The following is an 18,596-nucleotide window of genomic DNA, read 5'->3' as shown; positions in this document are numbered from 1 at the left end:
TATTGGAGGCCTACCTGCGTCCGAGCTTGATCACCTTTTGTCAATTTTTTTTTTTTTTTTTATGAACGCACGCGTGAAAAATGGTGAATACGAGCTAGCAGCATTTTCCAGTTTTCAGCGCAATATACAGCGATACTTCTCTTAGAAGAAATATCCATTCAACATAATCAACGATGATGAGTTTAAAAAATCGAGAAGAGTTCTACCTGCGAAGCACAAGTCACTGGTTCGCGAGCACGGTAGAAGAAACGAGCTGCATGCCGCTCAGGCGATTGACGAAAACGAAGAAGATGCTCTTTTTGAGGCAGGAGAATTCGGCAACTCCAATCCAGTTGCACTTCAAAGATCTGTGTGATGGTTTTTATCCCTACACTTGGGTTTCCGAGCCAGAGATGAGAGCGATGAAGACGATTGATTAAATGCTGCTTCCTTTAAAGTTAAATATGATTTTCACAGCAACCTTTTCTTGATCCGTACTTTGTGGTGCGATAGTAAATTTTCTGGGATCGACGAAACCCTTTTGGGAATTTCAAAAACAAACCGCAGCTGTTTAGATTTTTGTCAAATTCCGCTAAAAATCGTTCTTGAAGTCTTTTCTGTAATCAGCATGATTACATGTAAACGTTCAGTAAATTTGTTTTCATGTTAACCTCGTGGTACCGTGGCTTGTTCTTTCTGGTTTGCTCGCGTCATCAAAAACACGTCACAACGGAAACCCTTTGAATTCAAATGATCGGAAACGCGTTTTTTAAAATAAACAAGTTTGCTCCGAGTGCCATATAATAAACTACTTACTAACCTAGTTTACTCGAGCCGTACTGGGAAATATTGGCCCTCAGTCGTTTTTGTACGGCCCTCGCGCTCGACTAGTAAGAGGTTAATAATAACGGCGTTGGAAGTTAATATATTACGTATTGAGCTCCGTCGATTCGTTACTCCGCCTAATACGGACAATATTATCTTCCAACTAGCCGTCATTATAAAGCCGTAATGGCGTCTCAAAATCAAATTTAGTTTATAATATCGCAGGATATCTGTTATGTGCGGGCGACGTATATTGATTCCACCATGACCATAATTGGGCAGTGTCACAATGTGATGAATAATAAGTTTATGTACATAAACTAAAAATACTAAAATTGCAGTCAGGGATAGACATCAGAATTAATTTTTTTTTGTTCGGCACTGATTATTGTTAACGTTAGAAACAACGTTAATTAAGCATCAAAGACCTTTCGGCCAAACAACTTCGGCCTTCATCGGTTATTTTTATAAGTCAACTGAATCACAGCTTTGTAACGGTTCACAGTTCTGCGCGTGCTACGCCAGCAAAACGCAACGAGCGGCAGCCGCGCGTGTTTATATGAGGGTTTTGTAGACATTCGGGATAGCGATATGTTCGTTTCCCGCGTGGTTGTCACTTTGCGAATACCAAGCCTCGAGAAAAAGTCTCTCGTGAAAATTACGACCCTTGTCTACAATTGTCGAATGGTCGAAGTCTATATTATGGACAAACTGGTTCGCGTGTTGCGCAATTTTGGAGTTATTATCTCCAACCCGAACTGCCCGTTTATGTTGTTTTAACCTTGTTTCCAAGGCTCGGTTAGGTCTGTCCATAATAGATCTCTATAATACACGAAGTTGCAATCAACGCAGCCAACCTTGTAAACAACACCTCGGCACTGCAAAGCAGAAGGTTTGTCCTTTGGTCTCGGGAAACGCGTGCGCAAAACATTGCAAGGTTTGTAACCCACTTTAACATCATTGTTGCGTAGTACTCGCGAAATTCCCTCAGAAACGCCTTTAACATACGGAAGAACAACAAATGTTGACGTTGAAGGTGCGCTGGCGCTGGAAGCGTGGTTGGTATTTGAATCGCGGCGGAGAGCGCTGTGGTAGGACTTGCAGCTCCGAATAAAACGCAGAGGGTAATTGTTATCTCTTAACACTTTGATGACGTGTGTCCTCTCTCTAGACCGCCTTGCATTTGTTGATGGAATTTCTTCGGTCTTGCGAAGGAGAGTATTAACGACTGACCTCTTGTGCTGCGATGGGTGGTGGGAGTTGTAATCGAGGTATTTATCTCTGTGTGTTGGTTTTCTGTACACACTGACCTGTATGCGACCATGTACTCGGGTTATTGTTGTGTCTAAGAAGGAAAACCCGTTAAGCTCCTTGGTGAACTGTATGTTAAGGGTTAACAGAATTCAGATGATCATGAAATTCTTGTATGTAATCCTTCTTAAGACACGCATGGCTGTCGTCCACGTATCTGTACCACCAGCGTGGAGGATGAGTAGCGGTGGCAATTGCGCTTTCTTTTATGTGCTCCATCACCAAGTTAGCGGTAGTGGCACTCACGGGAGACCCCATGGCACAGCCGAACGTTTGCTGGTAATGAACCATTTCGTAAGTAAAGAAGCTGTTTTTCAGCACAAACTCTAGTAACTTCATGATGTTTGTTACATAAATATCTGTGCGATCCGTTAGAGTTGCGTCCTGTTGTAATTTTTCACGGACAATCTGCAAAGCGAGGTCTACAGGAATGGATGTAAACAATGCAACGACATCGAATGATACCATGATCTCATGTTCGGTAATTGGTTGGTCTCTAACGTGTTGGGCAAACACAAGACTGTTAGTTACCGTTTTTATCCTCCAGTAGCGAGGATAAGATTGAAACCAAATGTCGGGATACAGTGTAGGTTGGTGCGTAGATGCAGCTGGCCATTGGGCGTAGTGGTATGCCAGGCTTGTGGATCGTTGGAAGCCCATAGAAGGCTACGGGGGTAGCATCTGCTGTGAAGACGGTAATACATCTTTGGAGCTGCTTGCTTGGCATTTTGGTCATGAGTGGAAGGACACGACTTAATTTCTGATAAAAGGTTGTCAAGGTCCTTTTCAACCCGTGATGTTGGATTCCTGCGTTTGTCTGTGACCTTAGTGTAGGTGTCTTTATCACACAAAACACTCATGTAAACACGCGCGGCTGCCGTTCGTTGCATTTTGCTGGCGTAGCACGCGCAGAACTGTAAGCCGTTACAAAGCCGTGATTCAGTTGGCTTTTAAAAATAACCGATCAAGGCCAAAGTTGTTTGGCCGAAACGTATTTCATGCTTAATTAACGTTGTTTCTAACGTTAACAATAGTCAGTGCCAAAAAAGTTAGTTCTGAAGTAAATGTACATGTATATGTATACTCGTGTATAAACGAGTTTGTGGCATTACTGAATAATACATCATTCTCATTTGTTCACCAGGCTTAAAATCTACATCACATTTCCTATCATTGCGCATATGCCACTCATTGGCATTCCAATCCTGGCAGTATGCAGGATGTTTGTCCCATGAACCTAGTTTACTGGCCTTAGCTCCCACGAGTCTCCTGTAACTCAGTGGTTAAGCTGGTTAAGAGCTAACGTCATACGTTCGGTCAACAAGCGTGGGTTGGACTCCTGTTAGGAGCACCCGGAATTTCTTTTTGCGAGTTTGCCTGTGTCATTACCGAATAATAAATCATTCTCATGTATAATCTTATTAGACGTAAAACACCCACTTGATATGAACTCTAGAGTGATCATAGGATAAGGTTAGTAGTTCCCTCAGCATTTAAAGATTATGAAGGTTATGACTCCTTACTTCCCTTCATATGCGTTAAACTAAAATATTATGGTCTGAGATTAAAGACTCAAGTAAAGAGCATGGTTCCAAACAACAAACAAACCAACAAACAATCAAACAAATCATGCAACCTTTACCTGTACAGTTGTGTCCGTCTCCTGTGAATCCAGCTTTGCACGTGCAATTGAATCCTCCTCTGGTGTTGTTACACACAGTATCATTACCGCAGTTGTTTGTTCCTGTCACGCATTCATCTATATCTGAAATGAGGTGAAGAGGTTGTTAAAAAAAAAAAAAGATTTAACGAAATACCTCCAGCACCTGTAGACCCATCCCCAACGACAGCAACTCCAACAACATTAAAGAAACATTACGTGGGATAGCGGTACCTATAAACTACATTTAAGGTTGAGCCGGAATGTATTAGCTGTGGCACTTATGTGGACAGTGGGAAGTAATGTCAAGCCCTATCTCAGATTTCCTGAGGGTGTTTTTGTAATTAGCACCTGATATTTTTAGCAGTAATTTGATCGTCTCTTTAACACACCATTTTCTGGCAATGACTTCAAAGGTTGCGGAGATGTGTTTTGACAAGTAATATGAGGTAAAATAATTTTTTTTAAAAAAGTTTTAGAACCTAAGTCAATCCTTTTAAAATGAGCAATTCGAAACGTACCGAGTCCCATCATATTAGAGGCTTCTCAGTGTACAATTTCCTTGGTTTCTGGCCATGACCGTCGTAAAAAAATTTAGAAACCATTTGACAAGAAAAAATTAGAAACCATCAAACAGCGCTACATAGAAAACATTATTTTTTGGTCTCGAGCAGGACCTTCTTTAATAGTCAGTCATAATATTCACCTTGGGCTGAGTAGGAAATCACAGGATATCTAACACATAAAAACGAGTAAAATATTTAAGTCAACAAACAACCGACGAATGCTATACAGTAAGCTGCATTGTGTACCGGGCAAGACGAGGGTATATATTTGTAAAAGGCCGATAGGTTAAGAGGCCAAAGGCCTGACACTTTGCTTGTGCAGTTTTTTCCCGTCCCAAGTGTATGCTGGCCGGCATGTGCAATTGCAAGTTGGTGTCGTTAAAAACAGCAATGGCACTTCAGCTGTGTTTTCTTTCTTTACACAATTTTAATTCTTAGGTAGGCCTCTCCCCATTAAAACTTAATATTAATATGCATGAATCGAAAAGCCTCGTCATTCATCCAAACGAAACAGGAGCAGGCCTGAAAATAAAAAAAAAAATAGTCTGACTGGACACTTAAAAATGCAGAATGTAAAATACCAATTGTAATATCTATTAATTTTAAGACATAGAGATTTCAACAGTACTTGCTATGAGGCTTTTTGGATTGAAAAACCACACTCTTTGTCTAGGGAAAAGCTTAGAGAGAAATATTTCTTGATTTGTCTTGGTTGAGGACAACTACTGCAGGATGTTTGTCCCATGAATCTTGTTTAAAGCCTAAGGTCCCACGACTTCCCTGTGGCTTAGCGGTAGAGCATCCAAACCAGTAATCGGAAGGTCATGGGTTCGACTCGTGATAGGAGCACTCGGAATTTCCTTTTGTGAGTTTACCTGTGTCATTACCGAATAATATGTCATTCTCATGTATAACTTTATTAGACGTAAAACACCCACTTGATATGAACTCTAGTGTAATCATAGGTTAGGTTGGTAGTTCCGTCAGCATTTAAAGATTATGAAGCTTATGTCTCTTTGTTCGCTTTCACATACGTTAAAGTAAACTCTTATGACCTGAGATTAAAGACTGAAGTAAAGAACATAGTTCCAACCAACAAACAAACACATCATGCAACCTTTACCTGTACAGTTGTGTCCGTCTCCTGTGAATCCAGCTTTGCACTCGCATTTGAATCCTCCTTTGGTGTTCTTACACACGGTGTCTTTACTGCAGTTTTGTGTTCCTGTCACGCATTCATCTATATCTGAAATGAGGTCAAAAGGATGATAAAAAAAAAAAAAAAAGATTTAACATAATACCTCCAGTAGCTCTGGGCCAATCCCAACGGCAGTGTATCTAACAACATTAAAGAAACATTACGTGCGATAGCGTTACCTAAAGATTACCTTGAAGGTTGAGAATGTATTAGCTATAGCACTCAGGTGGACAGTGGGAAGTATTGCCAAGCCCTATCTCAGATTTCCTGAGGGGATTTTTGTAATTAGCAGCTGATAGCAGCAGTCGTTTGACCCTTTCTTTAACACACTATTTTCTGGAAATGACTTGAAAGGTTGCGGAAATGTGTTTTGACAAATAATATTAGGTAAAGTAATTTTTTAAAAAGACGTTTTAGTTTGTTTCGTTGGTAGTTCAGTTGGTTGGTTGGTTGGTTGGTTTTTATTTTGGTTGCTTTGTTGGTTTCTATGTTAATGGTTATTTTGTTGGTTGTTAGGTTGGTTAAAATGTTGGTTGGTTTGTTGGTTGGTTGTTGCTTTGATTGGTTGGTTGTTTTGTTGGTTCGGTTGGTTTGTTGGTTTGGTTGGCTGGTTGGTCGGTTAGTCTGTTGGCTTGGTTGGTTGGTTGGTGGTTTGGTTTGTTAGTTTGGTTGGCTGGTTGATGGTTTGGTTTGTTGGTTTGGTTGGTTGGTTGATGGTTTGGTTTGTTGGTTTGGTTGGTTGGCTGGTTGGTAGGTTGGTTGGTTTGGTTTATTGGTTTGGTTAGTTGGTTGGTTGGTTTGGTTGTTTGTCGCTTTGTTTGGTTTGGTTGGTTGTTGGTTTGTTTTGTTTGTTTAACTGGTTGGTTGTTTGTTGGTTTGGTGTTTTGATTTTGTTTGTTGGTTTGGATGGTTGGTTGTCGGTTTGTTTGGTTTTGTTGGTTGTTGGTTTGTTTGGTTTTGTTGTCTGGTTGGTTTGTCGGTTTGTTGGTTGGTTGATTGGTTGGTTTGTTGGCTTCTTGGTTGACTGTTGGTTTTCTTGGTTGGTTGATTGGTTTTTTGGTTGGTTGGTTTGTTGATGCGTTGGTTAGTTTGTTGGTTGGCTTTTGTTTTTGTTGGTTTTTAGTTGGTTGGTTGGTTGGTAGGTTGGTTCGTTTGTTTGTTGGTTGGTTGGTTTTTGATTTTGTTTGGTTGGTTATTGGTTTGGTTGGTTAGTTGTTAGTTGGTTCGGCTGGTTTGTTGGTTGGTTTGTTGGTTTTGTTGGTTAGTTGTTTGTTGGTTCGGTTAGTAGCTTGGTTGGTTTGTTGGTTTGGCTGGTTGGTTGGTTAGTAAGTTGGTTTGGTTGGTTGGTTGGTTGGTTGGTTTGTCGGTTGGTTGGTTGTTGGTTTGGTGTTTTGGTTTGGTTGGTTGGTTAGTTGGTTGGTTGGTTGGTTTGGTTGTTTGTTGTTTTGGTTGGTTGGTTGGTTTTGTTTGTTGGTTTGTATGGTTGGCTGGTTTGGTTGGTTGTCGGTTTGTTTGGTTTTGTTGGTTGTTGGTTTATTTGTTTTTGTTGTCTGGTTGGTTAGTTGGTTGGTTGGTTGGTTGTGGGCTTGTTTGTTGGTTGGTTCTTTTGTTGGTCGGTTGATTGGTTGGTTGGTTTGGTTTTTGGTTTAGTTTTTTGGTTGGTTGATTTTTTGGTTGTTTGTTTGGTTGGTCTGTTAGTTTGTTGTTGGTTTGGTCGGTTGGTTTAGTTGGTTGGTTTGTTGGTTGGGTGATTTGGTTTGTTGGTTTTTTGGTTTGGTTGGTTTGTTGTTGGTTGGTTGATTGGTTGGTTGGTTGGTTGGTTGGTTGATTGGTTGGTTGGTTGGTTGGTTGGTTGGTTGATTGGTTGGTTGGTTGGTTGCTTTGGATGGTTGGTTGATTCGATGGTGGGTTGGTTGGATTGGTTTTGTTCGTCGGTTGGCTGATTGCTTGCTTTTAGGTTTGTTGGTTTGATTGGTTTTGTTCGTCGGTTGGCTGATTGGTTTTTAGTTTGTTGGTTTGATTGGTTGCTTTGGTTGGTTGGTTCAGTTGATTGTTTTGTTGGGCTTGCTGATTTGGGTCGTTGGTAGGCAGTTTTAGTTGTTTGGTTGGTTCATTGGTTGATTGTTTGGTTGGTTTGGTTAATTGATTGGTTGGTTTGTTTTGCTTGTTTTTTAATTTTCTTTATTTGTTTGGTTCGTTTGGTAGGTTAGTTGGTTGGTCGGTTGGTTGGTTAGTTTGTTTGTTTGCTTGGTTCGTTGTTTGGTAGATTGGTTTGTTGGTTGGTTTGTTCATTGGTTTGGTGGATTGGTTGGTTGGTTAAGTCAGTCGGATGGTTTGTTGGTTTTTTTGGTTGGTTGGATGGTTTGGTTTGTTTGTTTGTTTGTTTGATTGGTTGGTAGCTTCCTTGCTTGCTTGGATTGGTTTATTTGGTTGATTGGTTGCTTGGAAGATTAGTTTGTTGGTTGGGTTGTTTGGTTGATTGGTTGGTTTGTTTTGTCGGTTGGATGGTTTGTTTGTTTTTTCTGTTGGTTTGGTTGATTAGTTAGTTGGTTGATTGCTCGATTGTTTGTTTGGTTTGGTTGGTTGGTTGGTAGGTTTGTTATGTTGGTTGATAGTTTTGTTATGTTGATTGGTTGGTTTAATTAGTTGATTGGTTTGGTTGGTTTTGTCGTTTTGATGGTTGTTTGTTTGTTTAGTTGGTTGGTAGCTTGCTTGGTTTGGTTGACTGGTTGGTTGGTTGGTTGGTTGGTTGGTTGGTTGGTTTGGTTGGTTTTTCTCGGTTGGATGCTTAGTTTGTTTGTGGTTTGGGTAGTTTGTAGCCTGCTTGCTTGCTTATTTGTTTGTTAGTTTGGTTGTTTTTTTCGTTTTTTAGCTGGTTGGTTGAGTAGTTGGTTTCATTTAGTTGGTTAGGTTATCTGATTGCTTGCTTCATTGGTTGGTTGTTTGATTGAATTGGTTATAGTGTGCTGTTTTGGTTGGTTAGTTGTTTTGGGTCGGTTGGTTGAATGATTTATTGATTGGTTGGTTGGTTGGATGGGTGGTTGGTTGGTTGGTTGGTCAGTACGTCGGTCAGTTTTAGACTATTTTTCTTTAAGACTTCCTCGCTAATCAACTTTTTTTTCAACAACAGTTTAATTGTTGACTATGTCAATTATTTCCATTGTTACTTTGTTTGTATTTGTTTCAGTTCTATAACCATCAAATTAGTAGAATTCTAGACACACCACATTCGGATGCTCTTTTTATTAGTCAGTGATATCATGTGTCTGATCTTGTTTCTTTTTCATGTTAGTATTTTGTCTGTGGCGTAGCTAAAGTATTAAAATAAAGCTGTCTTCTAAACGGATTCTCAATTCAGATCGGAGCTCTAAAACGGCTTCAACATCGGTCTAATTGAAACTGCATAGGCCTTCTATTGCAGGCAGAAATCTCAATATAACATCAATGATTCACGCCTTTTTCGCAGTTCTTTCTGGTGAATCCTTTCTTGCAATAACATACGTAGCTGTTTTCCTCGTACCGTGAAACACACTTGCCATTGTTCTTACAAGGCCAACTGCTGCAAGGTGACTACAAATGCAATAATAATAATAATAATAATAATAATAATAATAATAATAATAATAATAATAATAATCAGTTATTGTATTGCTACCAGCTTTGAAGATAACTAAAAAAACGGTATTTAGGCTTGTAACGGGCGACTCCTTTCAACAGTTAGTAAACGATCATGACTGTGGGCCGATGTTTCATATAAATGCGAACACGTGTACGTGTTGTATGAATCGCCAGCTAACAGCGAATAGTTATGCGCGCCGTGTGTGTTAAGCCTTCGCATGTCCTTGTATATGAGACTTCCTCTTCATATATACTTCTGGTAAATACAAGTAAGATTTTATCGTCTAACTCAGCTACTTTTTCGCCACTATCGATGCTGTAACATAGAGAAAGGAATCCTCCAAAAGTCCTATGCTCTGCAGACAGTGGTGATACGGATATCCTTTATAGTAATAGATCGGATACAATATTCTCCTAAGGCCCGTAGGGTATGTTGTTTAGTAGCAGCAGGCATGTCATTTTTGAGTTTGTTCCAATAAATTGGTCTGTGTTTGAAATTTCCTGTGAAACCCGCCGTTTCTCAGTTAGCACTCATAGAGTAGAATTTTGCTTTTGGTCTGTTTGTAATATTTAGTATTGATCACGTTTTCAGGAAAGAATATTATCATCAGAGATGCCTGGCAATGTCTCAGTTCTGTTTACTAGAGACACATTAATAACAACTATGGGGTCGAGGGTGTTATCGCTTCTAGGTATGTTATTCAACTGTCTAAGACAAACAATGTTCATATTTTAAAACAAAAAGCTGTGATGGACTTGACATGATTGGAAATGGTTAGGAATCGCAGCAGAAGTCCATGAAAATATCAGGTAAATTGATTTCTCAGATGAGCTAAATATTGCTGTTCTTGGGAATCGTAGTGAGCTTATTAAGCTGGTCCAGGCCTTTGGTATCAGGTGCATTAGGTCAATGACTTTCCTGCCGATCTGGCTTCAAATGCAACATTTGGGTCTTTCAAGAGGAGCGTATGTGAGCTAGACAATTAGGACTATTTCAAAATCTGGCGGCTCTCGGGCACAAAAGTCTCGCACAGAAGTCGTGCCCTGTCCTTGTAGACTGTATATGTTCTAGAAGAAACGTAGCGAGTCTTTGGTTTTACGTGCCATATATATATACGATCTTGGGATTAAAAGTCTTTTCTCTAACGAAAGTGGTAAAAAATTCATCAGCATAACAGTTGAGGATAAAATGCGTGAAAACCTTAAAAAAGATGGTCGTGCGGTCTTCTTTTAGTCAAATATACGACAAGAACAAAAAATGGTTTTCTCTTTACAAAATTTACAGCTAATAACATAACGGTTATCATACTGAATTAGAAATTTAACTTACCACGATACTGAAATGATGAAAGTAATTACTGTGCATGAACTTGTCCGAGTTGTTGTACTTGTCCGATGGCAGCAGCTCACACCAAAGTTTTCCGGTGTTGATATCAGGGAAGGCAGCCAAGTTAAAAGAGAAGCACGGTGCGGTTTCCAAACAGGCCAGCGCGCAGACAGAACCCCGCTCAACGAGACTTTCACCAAGAATTGTTATGTTCAAGTAGGAGAATTTGTGCGCCTTAAAATTGGCATAATCTATAGGACGGCTTGGGCCTCCGCGGCTGATCCCTTTCTTAGCCACAATCTCTAAAATAAAAAAAATATATATATGAGTGTTTCAGTTTCGAAATAAATAAAGTTGGCGAGACACCAGTACGAAAAACAAAACCATCAATAGTGCAAAAATCATCTGTTTTATCGTGATACACAAGTTGTTAAAGGCCACAGCGAAAGGGGTAAGAATAAAAAGTAGGAAAAACCTTTACCTGTGGTAGCGTGAGCAACTGAATTTGAGAAGACGACTGCCACTGCGAAAATCAGCGTTTTTCGAAGTACTGAAACTTTCTTCATCTTTTGTTTCAGTTTCCGAGCTATGGGCTGTGTTTCGGTTCCTTCACAAACATATTTAGATGTTTGAAAGCACCTGCCGAATGTGGTAATATATAAAATGTTTAGTTAGGCTCTGTTGATGTCACAACTGAATTCCATTCTATTAGTTAATTAGGTATAATTAATTTTGAAGCCAGTATGTGTACGTCTGTAGACGCCCCAAATGACACCTTTTACATATTTCTTTAGCAAACATTGAAATGGTGAAGAAAATAAATATATTTCATACAGTATCTAGAAGCTTGAGAAATTGAGTGTAAATTATCGGCCAATGAACTCACAGTGTCACAGTGTTTGCAACTCCGAAACCGAACAGGGGGATTAATTTTCGTTGATCGCTGTTTGTTAAACACGAGATGTTTATAAATTATGCAATGACAGATAAGCGCGCAGAACGTATTCGAAAACGAGACATATTGTTTGTTTACCATTCAAAAATATTAATGAGAAATTCCTGTCTGGTAAAGAAACTTGTATTTCAAATAAGTACAAAGGTTGGAGAATCACAAAATCGCTATAAACGTTGATTAATCAAACGTTAAGTCAGTCCTAGTCCTTTTTAACCTTCCTCTTGCGTTTGACAATTTTTGGTCTTTAATTTGCTTCGATCATTACTAAAAAATGCAAATGAAACTGTGTCAGTAATTCATCTTTGCCGGAAGGTGTTTTGAGAGTGCTGAGATGTTTCTGAAAAGTCAATTTAAATTAAAAACTCGCATTAATAGCTGAAGAAAAAATGAGTTTTGAAATAGACGTTGTCCGCGAAATAAACAATATTGCAAGCTCGCTATTGTCTTCAAACTTTCTTAAAAGCTGTGGGAATTCTTCTGATAGACGTCGTCAAGACCTATTTGAATAGGAGCAGGTGGAAGAACCGTTTTCAGAGCTGTATGAATAATTAATTACAGGTGCTGTTTTTTAAAATAGTAGGCGAAAACACCGTTTTACAGCCATTCCAAGAAAAAAGGTGCAACTACTGTAGCATCACCAAAACATTCATTTTTGAGCTGATACGGGGAAAAACATAATTTTTATGAAATCTTTCTTAAACTTTCATGTAATAGAAGTAATATGAAAACTTAACATTGTCCATGATATGTATTATAAGCAAGAAAGCTACGCAACAAATTTTTTTTACTCTTCTTTTTTCTACTTTTAACTTGTGGATATCGATTTTCCTTGGAATATTTTAATAAAGAGATCATTTATTATTATTATTATTATTATTATTATTATTATTATTATTATTATTATTTCTTAGTCTTTAAAATCAGGTGTCGCACGGCTTAGAATGGAAGTAAAACATTGAAATCTTACTTTGTTATACCTTCTTTCTCCTTATTTTATATTTTCTTACTGAAGTTAATATTGAGAACTAACTCACTAAACCATTAGCGAGCTTTTCGGACGAAAAAGTCTTCTTAAGGGTAAAAAATTACAGCTGTCTGGAAGAAAGGTCGAATTAAAAAAAACATACTTAAGATGTTAATTTTCTCAAGGCAATTTAAATTAAAAACTCGCATTAAAAGCTGAAGAAAAAATGAGTTTTGAAATAGACGATCACCGCGAAACAAACAATATTGCAAGCTCGTTATTGTCTTTAAACTTTCTTAAAAGGTGTAGGACTTCTTCTGATAGAAGTCGTCATGAGCTATTTCAATACGGAATGGGCGGAAGAACCGTTTTACAGCCATTCTAAGTAAACAGTTGCAACTGGTGTGGCTTCAGCAAAACATTACTTTTTGAGCTGATAGCGGAGAAACATAATTTTATGAAATTTTTCTTAAACTTTCATGAAATCGAAGTAATATGGAAACTTTAGAGCCAATGCAAGAAAATATCGAGAAAGTCAAATCAGTTCTAAAAATTAGAATTCCTACTAATAGCACCCAAACATGCCTGTAGGTGGATTATTTCAGGAAATGATATTAAGAAATCCCCAAGCGCTCTACATTTTGAGAACTTTAGAAAAGTTCGAAAATTCTCTAAAATACATTTTTATTAAGAAAATGGGTGCAAGATTCAACAGTTTTCATGGAAACAGTACAAGCGCGCAAAAATTCCTATTGAATTGATATAACTCATACATTTAGACCGCGTAAAAAGGTTTTGCAAAATAACTATTGTAATACAGCTATTTCAATAAACGTTGTCGGTTTAAAGCATGAAGCTAAAAGACAAGACGGAAAGTTTCCGTGGGATTTTTATGAATAAATTCATCAAAATCAGTCATGCCTGGAGAAAACAATAGGTTGTAATTAGCAGTACAATGACCAGCACGTGGAGGGATGATTCTGATGAAATTATTTATAAAAAATAATCCCACAAAACATTGCGGTCTTGTCTTTTAACTTGATTTTAAACCGACAACGTTAATTGCAATAGCTGCATACATTTTTAGCCAAGCCTAAAAGCGAAGCTTCACAATTCCTTTTTCATACCATTTGTATACATGCTACTCTGCTTATTGTATAAACGTAATAACGTTACAAATTCTTCATCCTGTCTTGAGTTATATATATCTTAAGTGCATATAAAAAAAACTTTTTACTCGTCAGCCGAAAAATGTTTTGAGCCATAAGCTGTTTTTGTTGATCGTGCGAGATCACATTGCTGAATTCCGATGACGTTCGAGAGCATAAAACTCTTGTGGATGAAAACATTACGCTCTCTCTCAAATATTTCTCCTGTGGAAACTATTTGTGTAAAGTTTGAAATGCGTACAATAAAGAAAATTTGGCTACCAAGTAATGCTTCCGCGCGTGCAATTTGGCCGATCGAATAAAAATACAATTTTCGTTTTAAAATTTACTACTCTGTAAATATTCCTCGAACAAAAATATTTATAGTCTCATAATAAACGTTACAAGAAAAGAAGTAAAGGAAAAAAATAATGTTTAGTTGTGGCCCGAAATATTTCTTACACGCTGAGAATGGCGAATAAATTAGAGACGTCCAACACAAGATGTTTAAAACAATTCATAGCTCTGTGAATATTTCTCGTGCTTGGACTTCCGGCCTATGCGTTCAGTTTATTCACCATTCTTGGCTTGTCGACTATCGCAATATCTGACTCGATTTTAGCCAAAGACGTTACTTTGGATTGTTCAAAGGCATGCATTTGCTTTGTACACTGATCTCGACACATTTACTTTACTTCCTGGTTGGATAATATTGATAAATTTAGGTGCTCGACGGCAGAAATCGCAAGTATTACGACCATGTTTTGGACCTTGTCAACTATTGTTTGTCAAGTGTATGCGGGCTACTTGTATCATCATCTCTGGTCTGAAACACGGCAAACTGGATATTCGATGGGAGCAACTGTTAGATTAGAGTCTGCGCTAGATTTGGTCAAAAAGACGAAGCGTGCGAAGGGGAGACACTGGAGAGAACCACGCAACGAAAGCATCCTGAAGAAATTCCTGAAACTTTCAAGGTATGTTTTGTATCAATTTATATTTCATCAAAATTGTGGGCCAAAACCTTATTTACTAAATGTAGGTAGCAGACAAGATGATAAAAGATACTTTTGAAGCTATTTTTTTCTCTCTAAATCCTGTTTGCGCGAAATACTAGAGCCCTCAAAATTACCAATTTTGCAATTTTTTGCAGTTTGTCCCAGGTGTCTTCTGCACCCATGGCTAGAATATAGTTTTCCCCAAATTGATTTTATAATATTTAGAAACATCGATATCTGTGTAATCTCTGCTGCTAATTTGGTTTATGTGGAAAGAGTACTTTCGGAGAAATTACGAATATGGTTGTGCTTGTTTTTCCTGCTTGTCTAAATGGCTGACAGGGAACATAGTAAGACGAGCATTTTCTTCTTGTTTTTAAAACCCAAATTATTTTAACGGCGAATTTTATAAACTGGGAGAGCGGCTCTACTATCTGTATGAATTTAATTTGAATTGGTGCACATGCACCCGAAAACCAGACTTGTTTACTTTTACTTTTTGAGAATGGAACTTTTGCTTAAAACATGGTCCTAAGGCTGACGTCATCTAGCGCGGTTACCATGGCAACGATACATCTGCCGATCCAAATATGGTTGTTTTTGTTTATCCTCTAAGGTAACCTACCTCCATACAAGAATTGAAGGGGGGGCGAAAATTTTTCATTTCCAACTTTGCTTCACTTTCCTGGCCGGAATTGCTCTTAAGTGTTTGTGTATAATTTAAAGTATGTTAAATATGGGAAATTACCGACAGTTGCCTACAATCTATGCGACTTGCGAGTTGCTACTCACACAGCTTACCACATGTTTTTTTTTTCAACTGACATTTCGCCTGTTTGTTCGTTGCTCTCGGGTTTCAAATTTGCTTATTAGTCGCCTGCTTTCTCGACATAGGTAGTTTGACAACATATTCAACGGATACAAGAAATAAGTGTTCTTCAAAATTCTCGTTTTTCTTAAGGTGGCTTACTACCGTTTTCTGGAGTGAAAGAAGGCCTTAAATCAATGTTAAGAAAAACGCCAACAGGAACTTTTTTGGAGAATTTTTCTAGTACAATAAATACAATAGAGATAAGATAAGGTAATGCAGAGACATGCAAAGATTAACGATAAAAACCGACGTTTCAGTGTCTTCATGACGCCATTGTCAAGGAGAAATAAAAAATTACAGAGTCTGCGGCAAGGTGTAACAATAAATTAGCATATAGTGTTGAAGGCTGATTAAGTAAACACTTTTGCGCGAATAGAGTCGTTTTGCACGTTCAGAGTGGGTTTTAGGTCTCTGATGAAAAGCATTTCGTTAATCAAACAATCGAACTTATTTCTACACTTTTTTCAGAATGCTAAAACGCCTCAGTAGGTCTTTCGGGACCATGCTGTTTGTGGTAGTGTTTATACACTGAAGATGCTTTTTGTTTATGTCCATCCACACGTGTGTGTAAGTGTCCGCGCGTATAGCCTACATAACCGGCATCACACAGGTCACATTGGAAATGATAAACAATGCGTTGTTGGTTGACGATCTGTGGCTTGGTTTCGCCTACTTTTAGATCTTGCTCAATTTTGCGGCTAACGAATACTGGCTGGACAGTTGTCTGCACCTTTTTGCTGAGATCCTTAAGTTCTTTTTTAACATAATTTGCCGATTCCTGGTCTTTAAACGGTATGACTACACGAGCAATGGTTCTTGATTCTTTCGGCGTCTGTGGGGGCTGCTGGCCAACTATTCTTGAGTGTAGGAAGGTGTTAATGCTCGAATTTATCAAGGGTTCAGGGTATTTAAGGTGTGCGAAAACGTTCTTTAGACGATCACACTTTTCAGAGAAATAGGCCCAGGAGGAAGATAATCGGTGTGCGCGATCAAGCATTGATGTCAGTAAGCTCCGTTTGTAGCGATTGTCTACATGGCTTTGATAGTGTACTATTAGACCTGTGTTTGTTGGTTTTACATAAACCTTGCTTATAATCCGCGGTGCATGGTTGAGTAGCTCGGTGCCAAGGAAAGGTAGCTTGCTGTTCTTTTCCACCTCCATGGCGAATTTGACCGAGGTGTGGGCACTGTTGAGGGTATGCAGGAAAGTAGTTTCTGTTGCTAAATCAGGCATTACAGTGAGCGTGTCATCGACATATTGACGGTAAAAGGATGGAAGTTTTCCTTGCCGCTCAAGGGTATCTCCGATAGATGACACGAAGACGTTGGCTAATAAGGGCCCGAGAGGGGACCCCATAGCAACGCCATCTGTCTGTTCGTAAAGAGCCCCGTCGAACTGAAAAAGTCGCTACAAACGGAGCTTACTGATTTAGCAACAGCAACTACTTTCCTGCATACCCTTTTATTTTTCCTTGGCAACGGCGTCATGAAGACACCGAAACGTCAGTTTTTATCGTTAGAGATAATTTTAAGTCAGAAATTAAATTTGGAATGCTCCAAAAATGTTAAATACAAAAGAATGAGTCTTCGTGGGCCTGGAAACTACACCTTTTAGAGTTGTCTGCCTCTAAATCTAGCCGTACGACCCCACTTCAAAATTTCACAATTTGGAAAGTAAAAAAAAAAAAGGTATTTACTAAGAAGGACATCACATTCTGTCAGGGAAAAATTTGGCGAATAAGAAATTGGAAAATTTGCCCTTATCTGACAATTCCTAAAAAAAATTTGACAGATTTTCTTGAAAAATTGTTCACTTTTCCGTTTTATGGTTTTCGTCAACAGCAAAAATTTGAAAATAGGTTGTGCGGCAAGATTTGGAGAAATTAAGCGAAAAAAATAGTTATTGCGATCTCCGGTGAGAAGACCAGTGCGCATGCTTGTTCCGGGTAAACCCGGGTTCCAGCACGCCCGCGCTTTAACTGGTGAGTGCATGCTGAGTTCGTGTTCAAACAACTGGCGCATAATCTCAACTCTGCAAAGGCGTTAAGGTTGTTAAAGAACGGAAACCATTAGACAACACGCTTTTTTCAGTTATCAAGCCCAAACACAATCTAGCTACTGTAAACACACCTCTGAAACCTACCTGGAATACCAGAAAATTTTTCCCAGAGCCGCCATTTTGTTTTTGTGCTCGCGGGATTTTTAATTTCTCGCGCGTGATGCTTTCGCGTGCCTTGGGCAGCGCGCGTACGTTACAAAGCTTGCATAGTACAAAACCTGTGGTAAGCTACCTTAAAAAAGTAAGCCATCCCACATCCCGCCGAAAAAACGCGGGTTACCGCTCAAGTTGAGTGTGACATTTCACGGTGGCTTCCATAGAGGGGCGGACGTATGTACGTACGCCGGACGGTCGAACAGTGACGCCCTAACCAAATTAATAGGCTTACCAGAATCTCTTACCAATGGGGCTCCGCTAATTTAGTTTCTGGCCTTTATTGTATGCACCCTGATTTGTAGCGACTGAGAGGATTAATTTATTCTATCGTGCACTTTTTATGTAGAGTTGTAGATTTCAAAGGCGCTGAATTATAGTTTTATTGAAATTTGATCGGCATTCGTGCAAAAGTGCTGCTAGATCCTAAACCACAAACCTAAAAATAAATGACTGAACTGTCTATTTTGAATTCTTATAGGGATTACCGCTGGACACTCGTTCCCAGACCCCCGTTCCCCGCTCCCCGTTGCCGGTTTTAGTAACATCCGTTTCAACTTCAAAACACCAACGGCAAACTATGTCAGATAATGAATTTATTTTGATAAAAACGAACTATGAAATGAAAGTCAAAATTATTATAAATGACCTCTCAACAAAATGGAATGATAGCGGCTAACAAGACCACAAAGAAAACGGACCGTAATAATTGTATCCCAAATAAAATAAACAATAGTTGTTTGTGCTCAAAGCCAAAAAACATCCAGATGCAAGTATATCAAAGCAAACATTTACAACAATGATAAACACACCTTCCAGGCAGGGTCATCTACAGACGTCTATCTCTTCCAAGCTTTGAGAGACTCTTACGAAAGAATTGGCTTTCGATGTTCGTCCAGGATTTTTTGGAACTTATACCCTCCATTCAGCCACAGTCTTAGCAAGTGTTCATCATCTTTCTCGT

At 38.8% G+C, this 18,596-nt stretch overlaps 1 protein-coding gene and 1 pseudogene across 1 annotated transcript in view; both read right to left on the bottom strand.

Annotated features, from left to right (window-relative positions):
- The window catches only part of LOC146485164 (uncharacterized), a 428,948-nt gene extending 417,857 nt beyond the window's left edge, over window positions 1–11,091 (bottom strand). The window contains exons 1-5 of the mRNA XM_085103552.1: window positions 10,966–11,091; window positions 10,488–10,786; window positions 8,995–9,109; window positions 5,465–5,587; window positions 3,758–3,880 (exon numbers count right to left, since the gene is read on the bottom strand). Of these exons, the coding sequence (XP_084959678.1) occupies window positions 3,758–3,880; window positions 5,465–5,587; window positions 8,995–9,109; window positions 10,488–10,786; window positions 10,966–11,050 (745 nt within the window). The 5' untranslated portion in view covers window positions 11,051–11,091. The remainder of the gene's footprint in view (window positions 1–3,757; window positions 3,881–5,464; window positions 5,588–8,994; window positions 9,110–10,487; window positions 10,787–10,965) is intronic.
- Window positions 11,092–15,651: 4,560 nt separating this feature from the next.
- Window positions 15,652–16,792, bottom strand: LOC146485163 (uncharacterized; annotated as a pseudogene).
- Window positions 16,793–18,596: the final 1,804 nt, after the last annotated feature.

This window comes from Pavona decussata, unplaced genomic scaffold, assembly GCF_977016875.1.
Source record: "Pavona decussata unplaced genomic scaffold, jaPavDecu1.1 SCAFFOLD_27, whole genome shotgun sequence".
Taxonomy (NCBI): Eukaryota; Metazoa; Cnidaria; class Anthozoa; order Scleractinia; family Agariciidae; genus Pavona; species Pavona decussata.
Note: the sequence above shows the minus strand (reverse complement) of the source record. Positions and strands in the feature narration are given on the sequence as shown.